The sequence below is a fragment of the Heptranchias perlo genome, chromosome 33 (assembly GCF_035084215.1).
Source record: "Heptranchias perlo isolate sHepPer1 chromosome 33, sHepPer1.hap1, whole genome shotgun sequence".
Taxonomy (NCBI): domain Eukaryota; kingdom Metazoa; phylum Chordata; class Chondrichthyes; order Hexanchiformes; family Hexanchidae; genus Heptranchias; species Heptranchias perlo.
The window spans coordinates 16,342,054-16,366,632 of record NC_090357.1 but is presented as its reverse complement, the minus strand read 5'-3'; the positions used below and the strand labels follow the sequence as shown (position 1 = coordinate 16,366,632).

The following is a 24,579-nucleotide window of genomic DNA, read 5'->3' as shown; positions in this document are numbered from 1 at the left end:
CATTAGAGGGATTTATTATCTTGCAATAATAATATGCTCGCTGGATAGAAACTGTAGATGCATCCAATTCTGGCGCATCCAAATTTCAGGCTGCTGTCATTTCCGATTTTCAACAGGATCTTTGAAGCTGATCAAAAATAATTATGAAGATTACAGCAGTCTGATAGGTTTTGGCTTCGGTGCCAAATTGCATCATTTCCAAGTTAAAAACTGCGGATGCCATTTAGCAGCCCAGCATGTGCTCACATGCAGTCTTTTCATCCTCCCAGAGATGTTGCAGTTTGTCACTATGAAGAAGCGAGGAGCATATTCATGCACTGTTGGAGGGAACGTCTATGTAAATTGGTCTGTGAGTTACGATTTCATTACACACAGCACGCAGAGAAAACCTTCCCTTATGGTGGTAACCCAGCTTAGGGCTCCCACTGACATCAGCATCTCAAAGACAGAAAGGTGTTTACACTACACTGCTGTTCTCAATAAAAAAATAATTTAAAAAGGCCTCACTAACCTCTACGAAACTTGGATCTTTAGGGTACTGGTTTCTGTGTTTTATTTCCATTTTAGCCCAGTGACCATGGAAAAATGACACTTTAAATCATCAGTTCCATGTGCAGCCATCTCTCCCCAGCACTGAGCCTGTATTCTGACATTAAAAAAAAATTCTTGGCATGCAGGCACCAATGGTGAAACCAACATTTATCATCCATCCCTAGTTGCCCTGAGAAGGTAGTGATTTGATACACCTAAGTGGCTTGCTAGGGTACTTCAAAGGGCAGCTGTAAGTCAACCATATTGGTGTTGGACTGGAGTCACATATAGGCCAGACCAGGTAAGGACGGCAGGTTTCCTTCCCTAAAGGACATTAGTGAACCAGCTGTGTTTTTAGGACAATCCCTTTTATCGCTACTAGCTTTTTATTTCCAGGTTTTTTTTTAAACTGAATTCAAATTCTCAAAATGCCATGGTGGGATTTGAACTCATGTTCTACTGAATTATTAGTGCAGGATTCATGGATTACTAGTCCAGCAACATAACCACCACACTATCGTACCCATTAAAACTTGGTTCAGTTGACAGCACTCTCACCTCAGAGTCAGAAAGTTGGGCCTTCAAGTCCCACACCAAGACTTGAATGCATAAAATAAAGATTAAGGGGTGATCTAATTGAGGTGTTTAAGATGATCAAAGGAGTTGATAGGGTAGATAGAGAGAAACTATTTCCTCTGGTGGGGGTGTCCAGAACAACCTTAATATTAGAGCTAGGTACTTTCAGGGGTGATGTCTGGAAGCACTTTTTCACACAAAGGGTAGTAGAAATCTGGAACTCTCTCCCTCAAAAAGTTGTTGCGGCGGGGGCGGTCAATTGAAAATTTCAAAACTGGGATGGATAGATTTTTGTTAGGCAAGGGTATTAAGGGTTACAGAACCAAGGCGGGTAGATGGAGTTATGATACAGATCAGCCATGATCTAATTGAATGGCAGAATAGGCTCGAGGGGCTGAATGGCTTACTCCTGTTCCTATATTCCTGTGCAATATTTGGGGTGTGCTGCATTGTTGGAGATGCTGTCCTTTGAATGTCAATTGAAGTCAATGGAAAGTAAAATCGGGTGGCTTATAAAATGGGCAGCCGATCTGTTTGCATCAGTCTCCCACCAGGCAAGTTCAGTTAGCAATAACCCCACTGGGTTTCTGCCATTTTTGGGAGTTTTCTCTTTGCTCAGGGTGCAAGGTAACATGACTGGTGTTCGTTGGTGGGGGTTGGGGGACCTGGGAAACCCATTCCATAGGACAGGCTGGAGTTTCCAGCTGCTATGGCTTGGTGAGTACTGAGGCACCTGATGAGACGCCTGCGTCACTTTGTCTCATGGTAATGAGGTGCTTTCCCACTGACCCCACTAACTCCGCAGGGTTAATGCTGGAGGGTAACGGTGGGATCGGGAACTGCAGATTTTGAGCCTTACAATCTTCATTTCTTGCAAAAAAAAAGTATAATTTACAAAATAACAAATTCCAGAAGCTCAACCAGTCCTAAGTGCGAGTCCCTGGATTACCCGATTTGCAGAATTAGCTCAATGGGTGAGTGTTGTTGGTCCTCTCACCAGGCTCGTGGATTTTCAAATATTGGCAAAATTTTCCAAACCAGGGGAAGGAAAAGTAGCAGATTGGAGATGTCAACTTTCTCAAATTGTACAAAACGCACTGTGCGAGGCTGGCATTGGTATATGGGTATTATGGTGTCTCATCAAAAAGGAAGGGCTATTCCATTTGCCCCCATGATATCTACACAGCTTGGACATATTTTACCTCAGTTATTTCTATCTGAGATACTAGACAAATGAATACCAGTTTCTCCAGTAGCAGAGAGGCAGCTTAAAGTTTGAGGTATAACCCTTCATAAGATGATGCCAGAACTGAGAGAATGATGAGAATGTGGAACTCACTACCATAAGGAGTATGCCCTCCAACCTATCAGAGACCTTCCTTTTTGTTCTTTCCTCCCCTCCCCTTCCCCTTATTAATGATCTGGATGTAGGTGTTTTGGGTACAATCTGCAAATTTGCAGATGATACCAAGATCTGTAGATGATGGAGAAAGAAAGAGATCTGGGTGTTCCAGTGCATAGATCTCTAAAGGTTCATGAGCAATGCCGTGAAGCAATAGCTAGAACAAACAGGGCATTGGGGTGCATTTATAGGACAATTGACTATAAAACAATGCATACTATTTTGTCTGTGTACAAGACCTTGGTGAAGGATTGTATGTATAACTTGTACTATTTTCTGGAGGTGAATGAAGAAACCGTATATGTGTACTGAGATCACTCCACCGGAGAGTAAATCAATATGAGCTTGTAGGTCTAATTCAAGGACGAGTGGACACTGCACTATAAGACCAAGGGCTTTGGCGTGGAGTGCAGATATTCAATGCTGCTGCAATGTAAAAACACCAAGACTATATTGTATAAAAGTTATATATCCTCTTCCTTTTTCATGACAGTTAACCTGCCTGTCACATATCGTATTCAAAGCGTTCATGTGTAATGACTTAACATATCCACTGAAGGGTGGACTGAAGGATTGTATGTGTAACTTGTACCATTTTCTGAAGGTGCAGTGAGTGAAGAAACCGTATAGAATCATGTATTTGTAATAAGGATGTGGATTCCATTTAAATGTATGGTTTACCTGATCAAAAACTACCCAGTAAACCTTGTGGATAGGCAGCGGAAACTATTGCAGCTCACAAAGAGAAAAGCTTGTCCTTGAAGGCTTTAGTATATGATTGTATCTCATACTCCTTTTTGTGATAAGTGCCTAGGAACCACAAAGACCTATTCAATTCATAGGGCTCTTCGATAAGAAAGCTATGGAACTCCAAAGTGTCCTTGATTATGTCTCTTATATTTAATCATTGCCGTTGATTGAGTTTGCTAACACTGAATCCCGTTGGTATGTGCTGGACCTTGAGACAAGAGAGGAACATCATGTTGAGACTTGGTCAAAACTGTATTTGCAAGGAGCCCAGGGGGTGAGACGGCTGGTACGGCATGACGCATCAAGGGTGGACAAACAGGAAGACATCATGTAAAGGACAGATGGATATCAGCCCGATCATATGACTAACCCAGGGGATATAAAGGACTGTGAGACTAAGCAGCTCCACTGCAGTTGGGTGGACTGATTTCCCACACAAGGATCTATAAGAGCTCAACTGTACTAATCAATCGTTTGGACTTGTACCGAGGAAGTGTACCAAGGAGGTGCATGTATTGTTTGCTTACTGTTGACTAATCAAGTAAAATAGTTGAACTAAGACTACTTGTTGTTGTGTTTTTCTTACGGGTCAACCTGTAGGCTTCTCAGTTGAAGAAGCAGAATCTTACATTGGTCAGGCCTCCTTTGGAATACAGGGGAAAAAATTGGATAGGGTCCGTTGTTGGGTGTAGGTAGCATGATGTGCCCATTACCCCATGTCCAATGGCCCCTGCGCATGCAGGACGCAAGTTTCAGCCCATCGGAGGACTTACTTGCAATCAGAGTTCCATTCCAGGCCTGGCACGTGAAACCAATGCAATTCACACTTTCCACCACCAGAGGGAGCTCAATCTCTTAAAGGGAGGATGTTTTTTAGAATTCTCTTAAAGGAAGCTGGTACCTGTTATTTGCTGAACATAACAGTCTACTGTCTGCATGGAGTCTGAACAGAGATCAGACATCGCACACATAAAACACAGATGCAGGTCCCATCCCTATGTTTACACACTGATGAGTTATGTTAAAATATTGAATAAAGGTTGCGCACTACTAAATCCCACATCCTCCAATCTGCATGCCAGATCTCACCAATCTGCCAATCTGAGTTGGTACCAGGCCTGTGAGAGTGCGTGCACCAAGGTTCTTTGCTGATGCACTAGAGACCTTGGTGCAAGAGGTGGACAGAAGGAGGGACATCCTATATCCGTGAGGGAGGGGGGGGGGGGCAAGAGGCTCTCCAGACATATATCCAAAAGGCAGTGGGGGACAAAGTCAATGTCAGGCGCACAACATCATGAACATGGATGCAGTGCAGGAAGAAATTCAGTGCTTTGTCATGAGTGGTCAAGGTAAGTGAGGTCAACTGTGAAGTGGCATCTCCTACAAACTGCACCATGCACTATACACCCCATCCCCCACATACCAACAAACTCTTTCCATCAGCACTCAACTCTTCCAACCAGATGCTTCCTCTCACCCTTACACATTACCACTGTTTCAAGCTGCCCACCCACAACTCACAGGCCACACACACTAGCTATTCAACCATGACAGGCACATCACCCAGACGCACATCCCGCTTTCTTGGAGGATAAAGTGGTGCATATCAAGAGGCAGCAAGTGGCAGTGGCATTTAGCCCCTCGAGCCTGTTCCGCCATTCAATGAGATCATGGTGGACCTGTGACCTAACTCCATATACCTGCCTTAGCCCCATATGCCTTAGTACCCTTGGTTCACAGAAATCTATCAATCTCAGAATTAACTTTCACAAGTGAGCGAACATCAACTGCCGTCTGCAGAACAGCGTTCCAAACTTCTCCCACCCTTTGTGTGTAGAAGCATTTTCTAACTTCACTCCTGCACGCCCTGGCTCTAAATGTTAGGCTATGTCCCTGCGTCTTAGTATTCAAGTGTAGGAGACCTCCAAAAACAGTTACAAATGTCTCGGCAGCCAGAAGCAATAATCCAGCCACTAACCTGTAAATCCTGCATGGTCCCTTTAAATAGCGCCGGTGAGGGGTCCTCCAGGCACTCTAAGACACATTCAGATGGCCGGGGTTAAGGCTGTGCGTTGAGTTGAGCGCTAAGTTCCACTTTAAATCAGCATTGCACACTGTTTGAAGCCATTTTCTCCCTACTTTACATGATTCCAGCGTTTATTACCTGTGCCTGCGCTAACTCCTATACCAAGATGGCGTCTGGTGCACGTCACACTGGAAACATGCATGTGCATCCAAGACGCCATCTTGGATGTCGGAGAGGCCACATAGCGCCGAAACAACGGACGCTCCACGGCCCAATTTAGCACCCAGTGTGTCCAGTTTTAGTCTCCTCACATTGTGGATGATATTGAGGCTTTGGAAAGGGTACAGAGGAGGGCCACTAGAATAATTCCCAGCTTGAAGCATCTTAGTTATCAAGACAGGCTAAAAGAGCTGCGACTCTACACCTTAGAGAAGCGTAGACTTAGGAGTGATCTGCTTGAGGTTTATAAGATGATAAAAAGAATAGATTGTGTTCCAGTTGACAGTTTGTTCCAATTAAATAGGTTAGGGAGGACTAGGGGTCACAATTTTAAGTTGTATAGGGCCAGGTCTAGGTTAGATATCAGGAGGTGGTTCTTTTCCCAGAGAATAGCGGACCTCTGGAACAGGATGCCGGCTCCTGCGGTGGACGCCGATCTGCTGAATTCCATCAAGCGAGAGCTGGACCTGTTTCTGGCTGGGGCGGAGATCACCTCTTACAAAACGTAAGTAATGTAATGCATAGAATTCTCAGGGCCAGAGTGATCTCTTGGATTAGTTTCGATCGCCAAAGGGGTCAGAGAGGAATTTCCCAGATTTTTTTCCCCCAAATTGGCCTGGGTTTTTAATCTACTTTTTGCCTCTCCCAGGAGATTACATGCTTTGGGGTGGGGAGTGTATATATTGTGATACACAAGGTATCAGGTTTGTGAGGGACAGGCTGGATGGACCAGAGGGTCTTTTCCTGTCTGTCATTGTTCATACGTTCGTAAGAAAGCGAGGATAAAGAACTTTTTAAGTCTACAAACCCATCTATATTCAAGTTTAAACATGCTGGTTTCTATTTAACCTCTCAGCTTTTCCTAACACCTCAGAACAATCACTACTGTATGAAAAGGCACAATACACAAGCCTGTCTTCTTGTTGCCTAATTATTCCATGCACCGAATTTCAAAAAATGCACATTAGCGTTTCGATTCAGATGGACCTATGGGGATTATTTGCTGGTATCTTAAATCCATTAATGCTGTTTTGAAAATGCCTTTGATTGTAATTACGAAAGCTCATTTAAAATGGCCATGTCAGTGTTGGCAGCTGTTCAAAAATATCCCATTGAATGTGCACCCCCTGAATGTTACCACAAGATGGCAGAGTGTCCATGTTTCTGCTATTGGCTACTGGTAATATATTCAGAAGGGAACTGTAGAATATACAACTTATTTCGCAGCAGCACATTATCAAAGGTGTCTCATGTCCGGAATAGATTCACAGGTCACCGTTGATTATTGTTTTTAATAATACCTGTACTCTCACCCCACTTGCTCCCAGGTGAGCTGTACCGAATGGAGACATATTCATTTCAAATCAACACATCACAGCAGAGAACAGAGTGCAGCCGTGGGGATATGATATCATGGCTTTGCAATCATGTCATTTTTAAAATGGGCCTATAAGAAGGAAAATTATGGCACTGATCTGAAGGCAGAGGACACCCAGGTAAAAAATACAGATCGGTGAATAGAATTTGATAAGGAAATATGCTGGATTTCAGACAGATTTGTAAATGAGAAGCAGTTACATGTGATAATTACATTTTGGACAGGCAGTGAGGTAAAACACCAGGTAACTGCCTCTTGGGACTACGCTGCACCATCAAAATATTATCTGGTGGAAGTTTGCAGTTTTGCTTGTGTTTAATTGCCTCCTCAAGAAATGTAAGGAGTCGCACGACACCAGGTTATAGTCCAACAGCTTTATTTGAAATCACAAGCTTTCGGAGCTTTGCTCCTTCGTCAGGTGAGCAAAGCTCCGAAAGCTTGTGATTTCAAATAAAGCTGTTGGACTATAACCTGGTGTCGTGCGACTCCTTACATTTGTGCACCCCAGTCCATCACCGGCATCTCCACATCAAGAAATGTAGGTCAGTTACAAGATTACAAAAATGCAGATTGTGCATGGTTCACTGAAGGGTACAGGCTCAATGGGCCGAATGGCCTTTCCCTCCACTTCATACTTTTATTTTCTTATGAAATCGCTCCGTTATCTGATAATAGTATGGCTTCCACTTTAAGTGCCGATTTTGTCCAATTTCTGCTCCAGCAGCTCCTTGCGGCGATGGGCTGGCACTCCTTGTCCTCGGGACATGAACATGAACACAACAACAACAAAAACAACTTGATTTATATCGCTCCTTTAACGAAGTAAAACGTCCCAAGGCACTTCCCAGGAGCGTTATCAAACAAAATTTGACACCGAGCCACAAAAGGAGATATTAGGACAGGTGACCAAAAGCTTGGTCAAAGAGGTAGGTTTTAAGGAGCGTCTTAAAGGAGGAGAGAGAGGTAGAGAGGCGGAGGGGTTTAGGGAGGGAATTCCAGAGCTTAAGGCCTAGGCAGCTAAAGGCACAGCCGCCAATGGTGGAGTGATTAAAATCGGGGATGCGCAAGTGGTCAGAATTGGAGGAGTGCAGAGATCGCGGAGGATTGTAGGGCTGGAGGAGGTTACAGAGATAGGGAGGGGCGAGGCCGTGAAGGGATTTGAAAACAAGGATGAGAAATGCAAGAGGTATTACGATGGTGAAATAATTACTGCCAGTTTATCAACAAGCTCCCAGCAGTTTATGATCAGGAATCTTTACACCTGTCTGGAATACGTACAGAAATATATTCAAATCTTGCAGTCACTAAGGTTTGGAAGGTGCCAGTGTGCATATACTTGCTGAAGTCCGATAGAGATGAGCCATGTCATTGCTGAACAACATTTAGCCTGTGAGTTCAGGACCATCCACTGACCTTAAAGGCCAGGTTTTTCGCTTCTGTAGATGACGGCCTGCCATTTCTCACTCAAAAAAGTGAATGGGTGAGTGCAGAAGCAGAAACCCCCAGCGAAAGCCGAACGGGTTGATTTATTCCTTAGCTGCAGGAATAGACGGTTCATCCATTTGCAATTTTTTATTTGGGCCATGATCTGGCCCTGTACACCCGTACAGGTCGAGCTCAGTTTTGAGCTCCGTGTCCATCTGTGCATTCTGCCCATTGAAAATATAAGCCCATTCATAAAGAACGGGTTTCTGATTACATTGCACGCAGCACCTAGAGGAAATCTTCCCCCATATTTAGGAAGCTCATGATGAGAATCCCAGGTCTAGCTTCCCGGTATGGATGATGATAGGTTAAAAAGCACACACCAACTCCCACAAATATGTTGCTGCGTGAATCCAGGTGGGAGCACAGCTCAAAATAATTTAGTAACAAGTCGGAGACCAATTTTTGGCTCGTATAATTGGCTGTACTGTCAGCCAAACCATGCATATTTATGTTAAAATTGGCTCTGCACTAATGAGTGAGATATGAGGTAAAAAAGAAATTTCTCAACACAGGAAAATCAACCAGAGTTCCCAATCCTGACTGATTTCCAGTGACTCCTACTGCAAAATTGGCGTATATGGACATTGATTGAGTGTGATGCCTCACATGATGAATAGCCTGCTGACACTCACTCAAGATGAGTGGCCACTTGGCTGATGTGCTGTAGGGTGGCCAGCGCCCATGAAACCAGACCCCAGCAAGGGGGTGAGTGCGTTCAGGAGAGGAGGGGAGAAAATTTAAAGGAGAATTAGAATATACATGTCTAATAAGCAAAGAAAAATTGTTATAATTTGAAAAAAAACAAATGTACTAGAAAAACATTTACATTACTGCCAATAAATTAAGAGCTGCACGAGAAAGTCACCTGATAGGAATACAAAAGCGAATCAGTATTTAAAAAAATCAAAACTTTACTTCTTGAAGAAGACGTTATCTTCCTCCCAGAACCAGGTGTATGTCAGGTTTCCAGGATACGCTTCTGCCTGACAGGTGAAGAGGGCATCTTGGGATATGTTTACTGTTATATTCTCTGGCGGAGAGATGATGAAAGGTGGCCCTAGGAGACAGAAAGAATCAGCTGGTTAATTATTCCAGAGACAATCACACAGCAGCAAGGATGAAACAACAAATCAGCCAACAACTGGAACAAAAGATTATAGCAAACAATAAAGTCATAATTGTCAGGATTTTAAATGCTTTAAATTGTGTTTTTGTGTTCTGTAAGTGCAGACCATGGTGATACTTTTGTAACATTACACCAGTATAGTATATAGTTTGTGAATACAAGTTCAATTTACTAAAAAAAACCTGCCCTAAACTTGCCCTTTCCATGATTATGGATTGATCTCAGAGCTGATACATGGGGATTCATTGCTTTCGAACCACATGCTTTTAACTGGACAAGCCTCCAAAATCACAGCAGGGCAACTTTTCAAAATATACAGCAAAAGCTATTAGATACTTAGGCAGTTAAACATCTCCCTCAGACAGCCAGAGCTTCCTCATTATCACAGGCTGTACACCAGACAGAAGAGAATGACTTGTCTGTCAGTGAACCTGCTCGCTTTGGTTAGGAACTTACTCCATTCAAGCTGTATGTGGAGCAGACTTACTTTTCAAGGGAGACTCACCATTTTGGAGAGGGATTTTCAATTGCCTGGATGTTGAGGAAACGAGCATCATTTTCACCACATGCCAAGTGACATATTGTTTTTGCTTTGTGGTACTTATTAGGGTTAGGGTCTAGGGTTCCCCTCCAAACATATTTATCAGAGGCAATTGCCATAAACTGACAAAGTCTCCTGCAAACCAAAACCTGTCCTTTATGGTCTACCATGCCCTCTAATTATATATAATAGTTCACATGGGATGTCCACAATGCTTTGTCTCACACCATACATCGGACCAATATATCCAGGCTATTCTTGAGCTGGCTGTTAAAGCCCATACGACTGATGTAAAGTGATTTTTGCGCTGATATTTACTCCCTTGATGTGAGGAAGCCCCTGACCTCCACTTCCCAGCTCACATTGATGGCACAACAAATACTGGGAGTTGACCAAATGGGAACTAGCGGGCAAATAAAAACCTGTTTCTTGCCACAAGACATTACGTTCTGCTACTCCAGCAAGGAAGGAAGCACTACTTGACACAGAGTTGTGAGACTGTGCTATTCATTTTCAGGGTTAGTGGTTGAAGTAGGAACTATGCCAACGTTCAAGATTAGACTGGATAGGTGGCTGAAGGAAAAGGGGGTGAAAGGTTATGGGAATAGGATGGGTAAATGTGCTTAGGACTATTTGCTCGTGTGGAAGATAAATGTCAACACAGACTGGTTGGGCTGAATGGCCTGTTTCTGTGTTGTAACTTCAATGCATTTCTATGGTTCTAAGTATTAAAGTGGAGCAAGTAAACGACCTAAAAGTAAGGGAAACATTTAGGAAGCTGTGATCACAATATAATGAGGTTCAGTGTAAGAATAGAAAAGGAAAAAGAAAAGTCAAAGACAAGGGTATTTAACTGGAAAAGGCAGGTTGGTGCCATTAAAAAGCAACCATAGGCCAGATTAAATGGAAGGAAAAATTGACAAATGGAACCATAGTGCAGCAATGAGAAAATTTAAACAGCAGATAGATAAAGTACAATTCAAATACATTCCAGTAAGGAAAAAAAGGAAGTATATTGAAGGCTGAGCTTCACAGTGAATAGGGACACTGGATCTAATTTGAAACTAAACAAAGGGAGGATACTTACAGGGCAAATGTTAAAAAGACAAAGTCAGGAAAAAATATAAAGAATATAGGAAAGCAACAAGGATGTCAAGGGTAGGAGGGAATATGAGAAACAAGTAGCAGAAAAGATGAAGGGTAATAAAAAGACTTTCTACAGACACATTCGCGGTAAGAAGATGGAGGGAAGTTAGGGAAGAAATTGTTTGGAAAAGAAAATTGTGCCTAAAGAATAGAAGGTGGCAAATGTGACTCCGCTCTTCAAAAATGGAGACAGGGATAAATCAAGAAATCATAGGCCAGCTAGTCTTATACCGTCTATAATTATAGGTTGTTTATCCATGGAATGCCTGGACTAATAATCCAGAGAACGTAAATTGAAATGCCACCATGGCAGTCTGAGATTTTGAATTCAATTAAAGGAAAAATCTGAAAATAAAAACCGGTGTGAATAAAAGTGACCATGAAGCTGCCAGACTGTCGTAAAAACCCAACAGGTTCACTAATGTCCTTTAGAGAAGGTAACCTGTATCCTTACTCGGTAACAATGCCACTCAATTGTATCAGCACCTTGTCTCGGCACCTAGGGTGGGCTATAAATGCCGGCCTTGCCAACGTCGCCCACATCCCAAGAATGAATTTTCAAAAAAGGGGTGGGCCCACTTGAAACAGGGGCATCCAAGATGTGGCCCATCTGCCAAATCTGGCCCTTAAGCTCACTTCACCTGGCTCATAATTCCTTTTATCTTAACAGGCTTGTGTGCGACTTTTTGCCTCAGGACTGTAAACTTCCTGGGTCTGGAGGATTATAAAAAGCTGTTCCCTTTTTGGTGGATTTAGGCCAATGATAGAGCAGTCTTTTTGCACCAAACAAAAATCAGCCTTTACCAATCCTCCAGGCCTAGGAAGTTCAAAGAGCACCCAATTATAGGAAGGATATAAAAGCAATTGAAAAGGTGCAGGAAAGATTAACTAGGATGTTACCAGGGATGAGGGGGTTACAGTTATGAAAAATGACCTGAGAAGTTAAAGCTTTTCTCACTGAAGATGACGGGTCATTTAAATGAGGTCTTCAAGGTTATGATGGGTTGTGATAAGGAAAATAGTGATTGATTGTTTCTACTGGCCAGCAGGACAGTGACAGGAAGTCACAAATTTAAGATAAAAAAGGGAATTAAAAAGGGGGTTAGAAAAAAAATCTTTACACAGAGGGTAGTTAGAATGTACAATATTCTACCACAAATCATTGTTGAAGGAGACTCCATAAGTATTTTCAAGAGGAAATTAGATGTTTGAGTATAAAAGATGAATTTATAAAGGATGTGGTGTGAGCAGGAGAGTAGAACTAGACAGGTGGCTTATGCAGAAAAACACTGGCACAGACTTCATAGGTTAACCAGCCTGTTCCTGTGCTGTTACACTCTATGATTCGATACCTTGTAGACTCCAGTTTGAGAACCTCTGCAACACTCAATTCCCTTTCTTGATAATAATGACCCAGTTCCTTTTAAAAGGGACTAACTGGCCAACTGTTTTTTTCTGGCATTCTGTTCCACATATCCACCATCCTCTGGAAAATCTTAATTTTTACTAATGTCTAATCTTGCTCAAGGTTTGTGAATTTTGCACGTGTGTGAAAGGTTTTTGAATCTTCACAAACCTCTGCAAATCTATTCCACTCGAGATCCCACTAGCAGCTAATTCAACCATCCCATTCACATTATCAAAGCTGAATCATTCCCTCATGAAGTGACACACGGGCTCATGACTTGTCATAACTGTGCTCTCTGACGACAGTTTTCACAACAAGTGCATCCAGCAGCTGTGGCGACGTATTCAGTGAGGACAACGTGATCTTCTGACACACAGCAAGTTTCTTTCCCTTTCAGGAGTCCACTGACAACATGTTCTGTTTGTCGACATGATGCCCAAGGATAAGAGCCAGACAGTTCCATTAGAGAATGCTATGAACTGACAGCCTCTTAGCAGGGAAAAGAAAGCAACTTTGTGAAAGCCTCCTTTTAAACCCATGAGGATTCTGTATCACTGTCTCTCTCATGTGTAAGCGACAATGTGCATTCATTATCAGGGTTGATTGGCGGCCAGCTCTATCATATTGTTATACAGTCCACTATGTGATGTGAGAACAGCAGGTGACCTACAAGCATTGCTTTCCCCCTTTATCTTTTGTAGAGATTTGCTTTGGTCCTTATTGCCTTGGCTCAGTAGTTTCATGTTTGCTTCCAAGTCAGAAGGTTGTGGGTTCAAGTTCCAGCTCCAGAGATTTGAGCACATAATCTAGGCCGACACTTCCAGTGTAGTACTGAGGGAGTGCGGCGCTGTCTTTCGGATGAGATTTTAACTGCCCTCTCGGGTGGATGTAAAAGATCCCATGGCACAATTCGAAGAAGAGCAGGGGAATTCTCCCAGTGCCCTGCCCAACATTTATCGGTCAACCAACAGCTATAACAGATTGTCTGGTCATTATCACATTGCTGTTTGTGGGATCATGCTGTGCGCAAATTGGTTGCCGCGTTTCCTACATTACAATAGTGACTACACTTAAAAAGTACTTCACTGGCTGTAAAGGGCTATGGGACATGCTGAGGTTGTGAAAGGCACTATATAAATGCAGGTCTTTCTTTCTTATTGGTCTATTTGGCAAGCCACGTTTTGCGTCAACCGCAGCAGCAGCTATCAGTAGCTGTGAATATTGTAGTCTTCGACGCTTTTGTATTGTTGAGTATTGGTGGTGGGAGAGCTGCACTCCAGCCCCCAATGGCACATTATGAAGGAGGACGTATAAAGTCCGGTTTTCGTGGAACACCACCCGCAGGTTTCCGCTCATTCACTCTTAATGAATGGAAAATAATGGGTGGTGACGAGGATCCAGCGGTAACACGAGCTCATAGATTCATTGCTGTATTGTGTGCTGCATTTTTACTCTGAAGGATGCAGATTCACACGGTATTTAAGAGAGGGCAGAGGGGCAAAGAGCTTTGGAGTATTTGACTGACCTGTTTTGATGAACAGTTTAAGCTGCTTATCCATCAAGATTTTTGATCATGGAGAAGAAAGATTCCAGTGTGGATAGAGGGCCAGTACTGAGATGGGGTGAGGGTGCCTAATATTGAACGTTACTCCCTCCTCCTGAATATACACAAACTTAACCTTTTCTTAAAAATCCCATAAGCATGCAGCCATTTACACAGCATTCAATAAACTTCAACAATAAATGTCTGATTCTCTGCTGAAATGTTCAGTTCTTGTTTAACTGGTTGCATGCTTGCGACATGAGATTAAGATAAATAAACCATAATAACCGTATCTTTACACTCATTAATGTTAGATCTATCTATTACTGGAAATCTTGTATAATATGATATACGAGTATGGTAAGCTTCCACTGTTGTCAATTGGTTCATGCCAACCATATGCTTTCAATCAGATCACTGGAAATAATTTCAAATGGCCTTGCAAATTTCCCGCTTCCCCATTTAATTCATGACCTGGCATTTTGCCCACTCTGTCTGGCCTATGCTCTGCATTTGGTCCAGGCTCTTGTTCTCTTGTTCTCTCCCAGGTCTCCAGTGAGTGCTCCAGCTCTGCCGCCCACTCTTCCTCCCAGGCTCACCATTAGTTCTCAAGATCTTGCTCTGTTCCCTGCCTCCCACTGAGGCTCACCCCAAATTCTCCAGTTCTGTTTCCTCCTTCTCACCAACACCCACCGTTCTGTTGCCTCCCTCTCATCAAGGCCCACCCAAGCACACCAACTCCACCCTCTGTTCAAGCCATGGCCTACCTCAAGTTCACCAGCTCCATTCCCCCCACTCCCATTGCCTACCCAGAGGATTCTAGCTTAATTCTCTCCCTCTCATTAAGCCCAACCCGAATACTTTTGCAAGGAGTCTGCTCCCACCTCCCATGGAAGCCTGTCTCGAATATTCCAGCTCTGTTCCTTCATCCCTAATAGCTTCAGAAGTGTCTGCTGCAAATGGATCTAGGTATCATTTCCGCTGCTCTTCTGAGCTTTATATCCACTCTCTCTCTCCAGAACTCCACTCCCTGCGTTCATGCTACAGTCTCCAGCTCTCTGATCCTTTCCATGTGGCCCATTGGTGCCGTACACCTGGCCTGACTGCTTCTCTGTAACCCTATTCACTGGGTCCTTACTGCCTTCCTCCTCATTCCTGCTCCCTCCTAACCCTAACCTGAAGCTTTATCCCGTCCCTACCTCCTCCTGGTCCCACTGCTCCCTCTCAGCCTCAATGTCAGGCTCTGCTGCCTACCATCCTCTCCCAGCTCCAGAGTTCTCACTCGCCTGCACCCCCAGGTCACCCGTTGCCATTCACGTGATGTACTCTCAATTGGAGACTGTCTCTGGTGTGGGTCATTCCAGCTTTAACTGCAACACAGGAGAAGTGATTTCTTTCTATCTTTCTAACAGTAAATGCCACTTCAAACCAGTCTGATAAAAAAAAGTATGAAGAAAATGTACAGCAATAATCAATTAGGTGTAACCTGTTACTGTCTTTCAGATATGTTTTATGATGTTTCAGTAAAATCTACCATCACAACAGCACCTCAGAATCAAAAGACTGGGATTTAAAATGTTCAAATGCAGATTTTCAATATGGTGTGAAATGGCGTGAGGTCACAGATTGAATTGTTTGTAACACTGTATATACACTGTTGGCACACTGTTCTAAATAGGTTATTAAATGCACATTAAAAGATGGCATATGCCATCCACAATGTTGGAAAAGAAACAGCAAGTAGGGATAGTCCAGCTTTATATCAATACAAAGTGCACAAGAGGGTAAGAACTGGATTCAGATTCCGATCAAGGCTTTCCCTGCTTATTGCAGGTTTTGGGGATAGGTGTAGAAAGTGGCTAACATAGCATCATGGGTAGATGAAGTTAGCCTAAATGAATACATGCAGCTGGGCACGTACACATAGCCGACTTCTGCTGACACAGGAGGACACATCCTTGAGCAGTTCAGTCAGGCAGGGGGAGATAAGATGGAAAGCAGAAATCCAGGCAGCTGTGACAGCTTATAGTTAACCAGAATGCAAACTAAATTAAGATTGAATAATAGAAGGAACTAGATTAGGCTAACAAAGTACGATTTTAATGAACTAACGTGATTAACAGAAGATAAGAAAGTTTAGGAGTATTGGAAAAATACTGAGGGAAAAGGAATGAGCTCAGCCCAGCAGGATCAAGGCAACCTTGAGAAAGAGATAAGAATGGGGCTCCAGCAACTGTCTTAGTTTAATTCCTTGAAACAGTCAGGAAGACAGAGACCCGTCAGGTGACATGACATGATGGGTATAAAAGCTAGCGCATCCATGTGGGAAACCTGGACTCAAGACATCAGAGGTCAAGATCAGGGAATTGTAATATTGAGATTGCATTGTGTACGATCTGTAATGTATTGGTTTGAATTGTACTGGTTTGAAATTGTGATATTTACACTGAATTGTGTGTATCTTTAAATTCTATGAAATAAAGTATATTTTGAAATAAAAAAAGGTATACAGCTTGTCTGCTTGTAATTTTATAGACGAATATAACTTGTTTGCTTACTATGATTGATTCTACTCATATTTCTTAATGAAGTGTTGATAAAACTAGTCTCTTGAAATTGTTAATAAGATGGCAGAAAATAAAATCTTACACTTACAAATGAACAGGTTCTGTAGCACTTCCATTAATATGGGCTTGCAAAGATTGTTAGGTAAATGATAGAACAATAAAAAGAGTACTGAACACTTAAGAGTTATAGTAGTTCTAAATGTGGAATGGTGGGGAATAGTAGACAGTTAGTTAACAGCAGGCTATAATTTCTTCTACTTTGACCCAGCAATATATCATAGCTCCACAAGATCATGGCCTTCTGCACCAGTGTGACATCCAGTTTCTCATATCAGCCAACCATAAGCCATTTTAATACAAATTTGTGCCAAAAGGCAGGTAGTTTTTTTGCTATGGACCGGCACATGACAGGAACTGAGTTACAACTACCCTACCCAAACTCATTTTGCTCAGGCTCCTTAGACCTGACGGAGGAAGGAGAATGTCTGCCTGTCTGGGCTGGTTTTGAAGCGAGGTCCTGGAGGTGAAAGGGCAATGCACTATCCCACTGTGATATGGATAACAGCAGTAAGTCTCAATATAATGGAGGAATGTGAATGCCCAGGATTGAAGAGGCTATCTGCAGGAGCCATTAGCTCAGTAACATACTGACAGGATTCTCTTGGCACTTTAATCTGAAACAAATCTTCAGTTACAGGAGCGAGGCTAATTGGCTCCAGCCAGTTCATCATTCTGCTGAAGAAATATTGCAACAGTTAACCGTGTCAATTGCAGGCTTCAATTTGCTGAAGTGCACTGTCCAAGACAATATCGGTAGACCTTCCATTTCCTTGACAGATAAGATCATCAACGTCTGTATTCTCCAGACAGATGGGTTCCAACTTCCCCAGAGAACATGTAATAAAGCGCATTGATTCTTGGCTTTGTGTAAAACTACAGAATCTCAATACGGCAGAGGGACTCTGTCACTTCTGCATTAGTTGCAAATAATTACAACTTAATTTTTATTTTGTAATTTCTTCCATTATTTGGTTCAGCATTTTCCTCTTTCCATTGTCTGACTACACCATGAAGCTGGCCTGGAGCCTTGCTCTTGGCTCTTTACCAAGGATACTCGTTAGCCAATAGTTAGCAGTCGCTCGCTGATGTTCCTTCCTTCCTCATGGGGATGCCTGGCTCTATTCAGCACCACTCAACATAGGATGGTAGAGATCAGCAGTGCCTTGTTAGTTGTATCTATGTGATTTATATCAATTAGTGTTAATTGTATTCAGGTGGTGTGTATCAATTGGGGACTCTCTTGTATCCATTTATAGGAGGGTGTCAGACACCTGGAAGAGTCCCAGACACTCTGGTGGGATGCAATGGGTGCAGATATAATGTTACAGTTCTGTGCCTCCCCCTCCTTCTCCCCCCCCCCCTCCTTCCCCCTCCCTCCTTCCCCCCTCCCCCTCCCCCCCCCCCCCCCTTGCCCCTCCTCCTTTTTCTCTGCTCTATACCAGGGTAACGCCGATTCCGAAGGCGCAGGGCAAATGAAAATATCCCCTTTGCAGACAGCGTAAACCAATAGCCCTGACAAGATTTCCAAAATTTAAAGAAATAGCCTAAAAATCAGGTTATAGCTCATTCTAATAACTTTTATATGACTGAATGCGAACCAGTGTTAAGACTTTGTCATTAAGGACTTTCATTCTTGTGACTGAAGCACTTTCTTACTTTAATTTCCTAATATTTTACTCTCTAGCCCTGTGTATTAGTTCCCCCTCCCCATGTATTATGTAAATTTGGTGCTTATATGAGTTTGGCTGGTGTAAAAGTTAGTGTCTTTTATTTAGCAAGGTTTAAGAACAGATATGAAATATCAGTTTACAGGGCAGATTTTAGCCTTGTCTGGTGGAGAATATGCAATTTGCATTATCCTTTTCCTGTGACTTTATGATTTTGAAAAATGAAAACAATTTACCAGCATTCTAGGCATGAGTAAGATATCCAGCCTTTCTTTCCAGTGAAGTAATAAAGGCCGGATTACACTGGCTGGCCCAGTAATTACTTTTTTTTATTATATCTGTGCAGCAACTCTTCACAAAAAACACAGGAGACCGTTAGCACCGCACCCACTAATATATTTAAAACTCACACGTAAATCCTGTAAAATATGGCAGCATTAAAGAGTTGCCAAACGGCTTTATTTCCAAATTCTTCTTTGTAAAGTCCAGTCGATTCAGCAGTGTGGATGTTAAGGCAGTAGCACTAAAATGCAAGAGGGTTGCATTGGTCTCCAACTGTACCTCCGCCGGGAAACGCACTGGGAAACAGTAGACACTCGGCTGCACTAGGTCTCCACTGTTTCTGGGATTTTCCCACCCCTTACAAGTCAAATGTCACCTAGGGGGATTAAGCCAGGAATCAGGGACTCCCAATGCTGGGAGTTCCTGTTTTCTTGACTCATTCGGGACCCAGCGTAGCTGATAAGCTGAGTGAGATGAAACGTACCATCACACAGATGGGCAGAAGTGGACCTGCACTGGGGGAACTCCAGGTCTGGCCAACAGCCTGGAGCCCCCTGCAAAAAAGTAGCAATTTATTTTTTAAAGAAAGGTTTTGATTGCCCTCCCACCCTCACTCACGTAAGGGCTTATGGGGAGGTTAACCAGGGTCGGTGGACCTGGGCGAAACCCCCTCCCCTAATGGCGGCCAAGTGGCAGATTTTCCAGCTGCATGGGGTAGGCGGGCACTGGAGATGTGTCTGTAGTGGCCTGTTGCACCTGCTGGCCCCAAGCAAATCAGGTGCCCACCCACTCACCTTGCAAACTCCAGTGGGTTCTCGATGGACATGATCTTGGTGTAACAGCCAGGGTCATGTACCAAGGATCATCAAAGCCATATTTGCCACTAATGAATAAATGAAACAGCAAACATGTATAGCGGAGGGGCACCACTGAATAGTATCATTATTAGAATTTGGATCTGTGCAGTTGCAGTCTAAATGTTTTGTTTTCTTCATATTGGTGTCTTTTCCTTCAAATAGAGAGGCAGGTCAGTAGAGCGTCAGAATATGCATCATCCCATCCATGGTCCATCTTGTCAGGCTGGGCCACGAGAGGCAGATGCTGAATGACAGAGACGCACTTTCCAGAGGAACTGATAGAAGGAAGAAAAACCAGGAAATGAAACAGCAAGCTCTAAGAGGCCAAATGAAGAACAGAATTGGCACAGGTCAAAGAATGGGCCACGTTTCCACCTTTTTATCAGGCAATGACGAATGGCATGAGGGAACTGTAATGAAGGAGAAGAAAATAATTCACACAAAGAGAAACCCTCCACACCCTTTCCCTCTTGAAAAATAAACATTACAGTAGCTTGAAGGTAGAGATATTTTCTATTGAGAAGAGTTCTAATCACAGTGAGTGAAGTCTGAAACTGAGAGCTACTGACATATATTTGTACCAGATGACATGTCAGCGCATTTCTTTTCTGTTTGGGGCTAGCAGTTCAAGTGCAGGTCAGCAGCATCTGCTGTGGGAGATGGAGAGACATAGGGATCTCTGTAAGGGACAAACTTCATCTTGTTTCCATTAATTATTCAGGTTCTACAAATTGAGCGAAATTTTAAAAACTACTGGGTTCAAGTAACGTTGTGCAATATCAGTTACAAATGTGCTAACACCTTCGTTAAAATAGTGGACAGCGGAATTTCATATGGACACATCAACATGTCTATCACCAATAAATATATTGAAAAGTGCGATTTTAATCCATATAGGTCTAGTTATCTTTTACATATTTTCCACTTTGCTTAGAGGATTGGGAATGCAAATGAGTTAGATACATACTTTTAATAAATGTTTTCTTGGAACAGTTGGGAGGAGAAAAGAGAAGAGAGACACTCTGGTTTGACTGAGGTTAGCAATAAAATCACTAATTGTGAGATGATCTTAGAAGCGTATAAAATAGTACATGGTATGGAAATGGTAAATCAAAATATTACTTTAAATTAAACTATGGGCGTAGGATAAGGGAACAGAGGTTCAAACTAGTGAATGGCAATTTTAGGACTGATATCTGGAGGTACTTCCTCATGTAGAGAATGATCACCACTTAGAATGGATTGCCAGATGGAGTGGTGGAGAAAACCCTGGACTCATATGGTGGTGGACAATTAAACAACTAACGGGAGGAGGAGGCTCTGCAAACATCCCCATCCTCAATGATGGCGGAGTCCAGCACGTGAGTGCAAAAGACAAGGCTGAAGCGTTTGCAACCATCTTCAACCAGAAGTGCCGAGTGGATGATCCATCTCGGCCTCCTCCCGATATCCCCACCATCACAGAAGCCAGTCTTCAGCCAATTCGATTCACTCCACGAGATATCAAGAAACGGCTGAGTGCACTGGATACAGCAAAGGCTATGGGCCCCGACAACATCCCAGCTGTAGTGCTGAAGACTTGTGCTCCAGAACTAGCTGTGCCTCTAGCCAAACTGTTCCAGTACAGCTACAACACTGGCATCCACCCGACAATGTGGAAAATTGCCCAGGTATGTCCTGTCCACAAAAAGCAGGACAAATCCAATCCGGCCAATTACCGCCCCATCAGTCTACTCTCAATCATCAGCAAAGTGATGGAAGGTGTCATCGACAGTGCACCAATAACCTGCTCACCAATGCTCAGTTTGGGTTCTGCCAGGACCACTCGGCTCCAGACCTCATTACAGCCTTAGTCCAAACATGGACAAAAGAGTTGAATTCCAGAGGTGAGGTGAGAGTGACTGCCCTTGACATCAAGGCAGCATTTGACCGAGTGTGGCACCAAGGAGCCCTAGTAAAATTGAAGTCAATGGGAATCAGGGGGAAAACTCTCCAGTGGCTGGAGTCATACCTAACGCAAAGGAAGATGGTAGCGGTTGTTGGAGGCCAATCACCTCAGCCCCAGGACATTGCTGCAGGAGTCCCTCAAGGCAGTGTCCTAGGCCCAACCATCTTCAGCTGCTTCATCAATGACCTTCCCTCCATCATAAGGTCAGAAATGGGGATGTTCGCTGATGACTGCACAGTGTTCAGTTCCATTCGCAACCCCTCAAATAATGAAGCAGTCAGAGACCGCATGCAGGAAGACCTGGACAACATCCAGGCTTGGGCTCATAAGTGGCAAGTAACATTTGCGCCAGATAAGTGCCAGGCAATGACCATCTCCAACAAGAGAGAGTCTAACCACCTCCCCTTGACATTCAATGGCATTACCATCGCCGAATCCCCCACCATCAACATCCTGGGGGTCACCATTGACCAGAAACTTAACTGGACCAGCCATATAAATACTGTGACTACGAGAGCAGGTCAGAGGCTGGGTATTCTGTGGCGAGTGACTCACCTCCTGACTCCCCAAAGCCTTTCCACCATATACAAGGCACAAGTCAGGAGTGTGATGGTATACTGTCCACTTGCTTGGATGAGTGCGGCTCCAACAACACTCAAGAAGCTCGACACCATCCAAGATAAAGCAGCCCGCTTGATTGGCACCCCATCCACCACCCTAAACATTCACTCCCTTCACCACGGGCGCACTGTGGCTGCAGTGTGTACCATCCACAGGATGCACTGATGCAACTCGCCAAGGCTTCTTCGACGGCACCTCCCAAACCCGTGACCTCTACCATCTAGAAGGACAAGAGCAGCGGGCACATGGGAACAACACCACCTGCACGTTCCCCTCCAAGTCACACACCATCCCGACTTGGAAATATATCGCCGTTCCTTCATTGTCGCTGGGTCAAAATCCTGGAGCTCCCTTCCTAACAGCTGTGGGAGAACCTTCACCACACGGACTGCAGCGGTTCAAGAAGGCGGCTCACCACCACCTTCTCAAGGGCAATTAGGGATGGGCAATAAATGCCGGCCTCGCCAGTGACGCCCACATCCCATGAACGAATAAAAAAAAATTTAAGAAACAATTAGATACTGCAATGAGGTGCTTCTGAGGATGAACTAACATGGGTCGAATGGTCTTCCTCATCATTAATTATCTTGTGATAATTAAAATCACACACCATATACACACTAAAAGGCTGTCACCAGAAGGTAGAGGGTTGCTTGTGGCAGCATGACATTTAAATTCTGTCTTGAAGTATTGGTGGACTTTCATTTCTCTTCACAATAACAGAGTGGTTATGGACAAGCTCGATTTTGATGCTTTCCGAGCTGTTTTCTTGGAATTTCACTTTAAGGACAGTTTTTCACTGTAGGTTTGTTTCCATTGGTGGAGACCATTCAAATTGTACGCCAGGTCTTAACAGATGTCAAAGAGATAGTTGGGCTGGAGTAAGTTCACTGTCTTCAGGCTGACTGCACGATGCTGACAAGAACATCAAGGTGAAATATATATCAGATACAGGAGGAGTTTAATTCAATATCTCTTTACTAGAATGCACAAAATAAACTATTTAGTTTAAATGTTCAAATATGTTACAATAGGAGGTTTCGGGGGGACCTTATAGAAGTCTATAAAATAATGAGGGGCATAGATAAGGTAGATAGTCAAAATCTTTTCCCAAAGGTAGGGGAGTCTATAACGAGGGGGCATAGATTTAAGGTGAGAGGGGAGAGATACAAAAGGGTCCAGGGGGGCAATTTTTTCACTCAAAGGGTGGTGAGTGTCTGGAACGAGCTGCCAGAGGCAGTAGTAGAGGCGGGTACAATTTTGTCTTTTAAAAAGCATTTGGACAGTTACATGGGTAAGAAGGGTATAGAGGGATATGGGCCAAGTGCAGGCAATTGGGACTAGCTTAGTGGTATAAACTGGGCGACATGGACATGTTGGGCCGAAGGACCTGTTTCCATGTTGTAAACTTCTATGAATGAGAAGGTTACTATCGAAGGTGTGCTTTTATAACTCAACAACAACTTGCATTTCTGTAGCGCCTTTAACATAGTAAAACATCCCAAGGTACTTCACAGAAGCGTTACCAGATGTAAGGAGATATCAGGACAGGTGACCAAAAGCTTGGTCAAAGAGGTAGGTTTTAAGGAGTGTCTTAAAGGAGGAGAGAGAGGTAGAGAGGCAGAGAGGTTTAGGGAAGGAATTCCAGAGCTTAGAGCCTAGACAGCTGAAGGCACGGCCGCCAATGGTGGGGCGAAGGAAATTGGAGATGCACAAGAGGCCAGAATTGGAGGAACGTAGAGTTCTTGGAGGGTTGTAGGGCTGGAGGAGGTTACAGAGATAAGGAGGGGGCGAGATATGGAGGGATTTGAACACAAGGATGAGAATTTTAAATTCCAGGCGTTGCTGGACCGGGAGCCAAAGTAGATCAGTGAGAACATCTCCTCTAACCTCTGATGTTTTTCTCTTTTTTTAAAATCAATTCCTTTCTGTAAAGAATAATTTTGTAATATATAGAAATTATGGACTTTCCTTTATCAGTTAAATAAATCCCCTTCTGACCTAATCATACTGTACATTGTTACTTCGGGCATAGTCACGTGTTATTTCTATCCCAGTAACATGATACTCAAGTGGGAGGTGACTGTCTGTCAGTGACCTACAAGAAACCCACTAGCAGAAAAATCAGTGTATATTGAATGCAGAAGGTATATAACGAATTTAGAGAATGACATCTGCCTACGACATGCACCATCTGTACTGCCGGCAGTCAAATCAAGTGATTTGATTATGAGAAGTTCCTGTCTGCCACAACACTAAGTACTGACAAAAACACACAGAAAATAAAACTAACATATAGTTATTAAAACTAACTCTCCCTCTCCTCCTTATGATCGGCACCTGTGGCTGGAATTGATATCAAAGCAGTAACACATCTCCAATATTCAAGCAGCTTATCTCCTGAACCCCTTGATGTGTTACTATTTTGTATCTTTTGTGACCT

General features: G+C 43.3%; 1 protein-coding gene across 1 annotated transcript in view; it reads right to left on the bottom strand.

Moving 5' to 3' along the window:
* igsf9bb (immunoglobulin superfamily, member 9Bb) overlaps nt 1-24,579 on the bottom strand; it is a 499,264-nt gene that overhangs the window by 115,162 nt on the left and 359,523 nt on the right. The window contains exon 6 of the mRNA XM_067971024.1: nt 9,286-9,427. Coding sequence (XP_067827125.1) covers nt 9,286-9,427 — 142 coding nt within the window. The remainder of the gene's footprint in view (nt 1-9,285; nt 9,428-24,579) is intronic.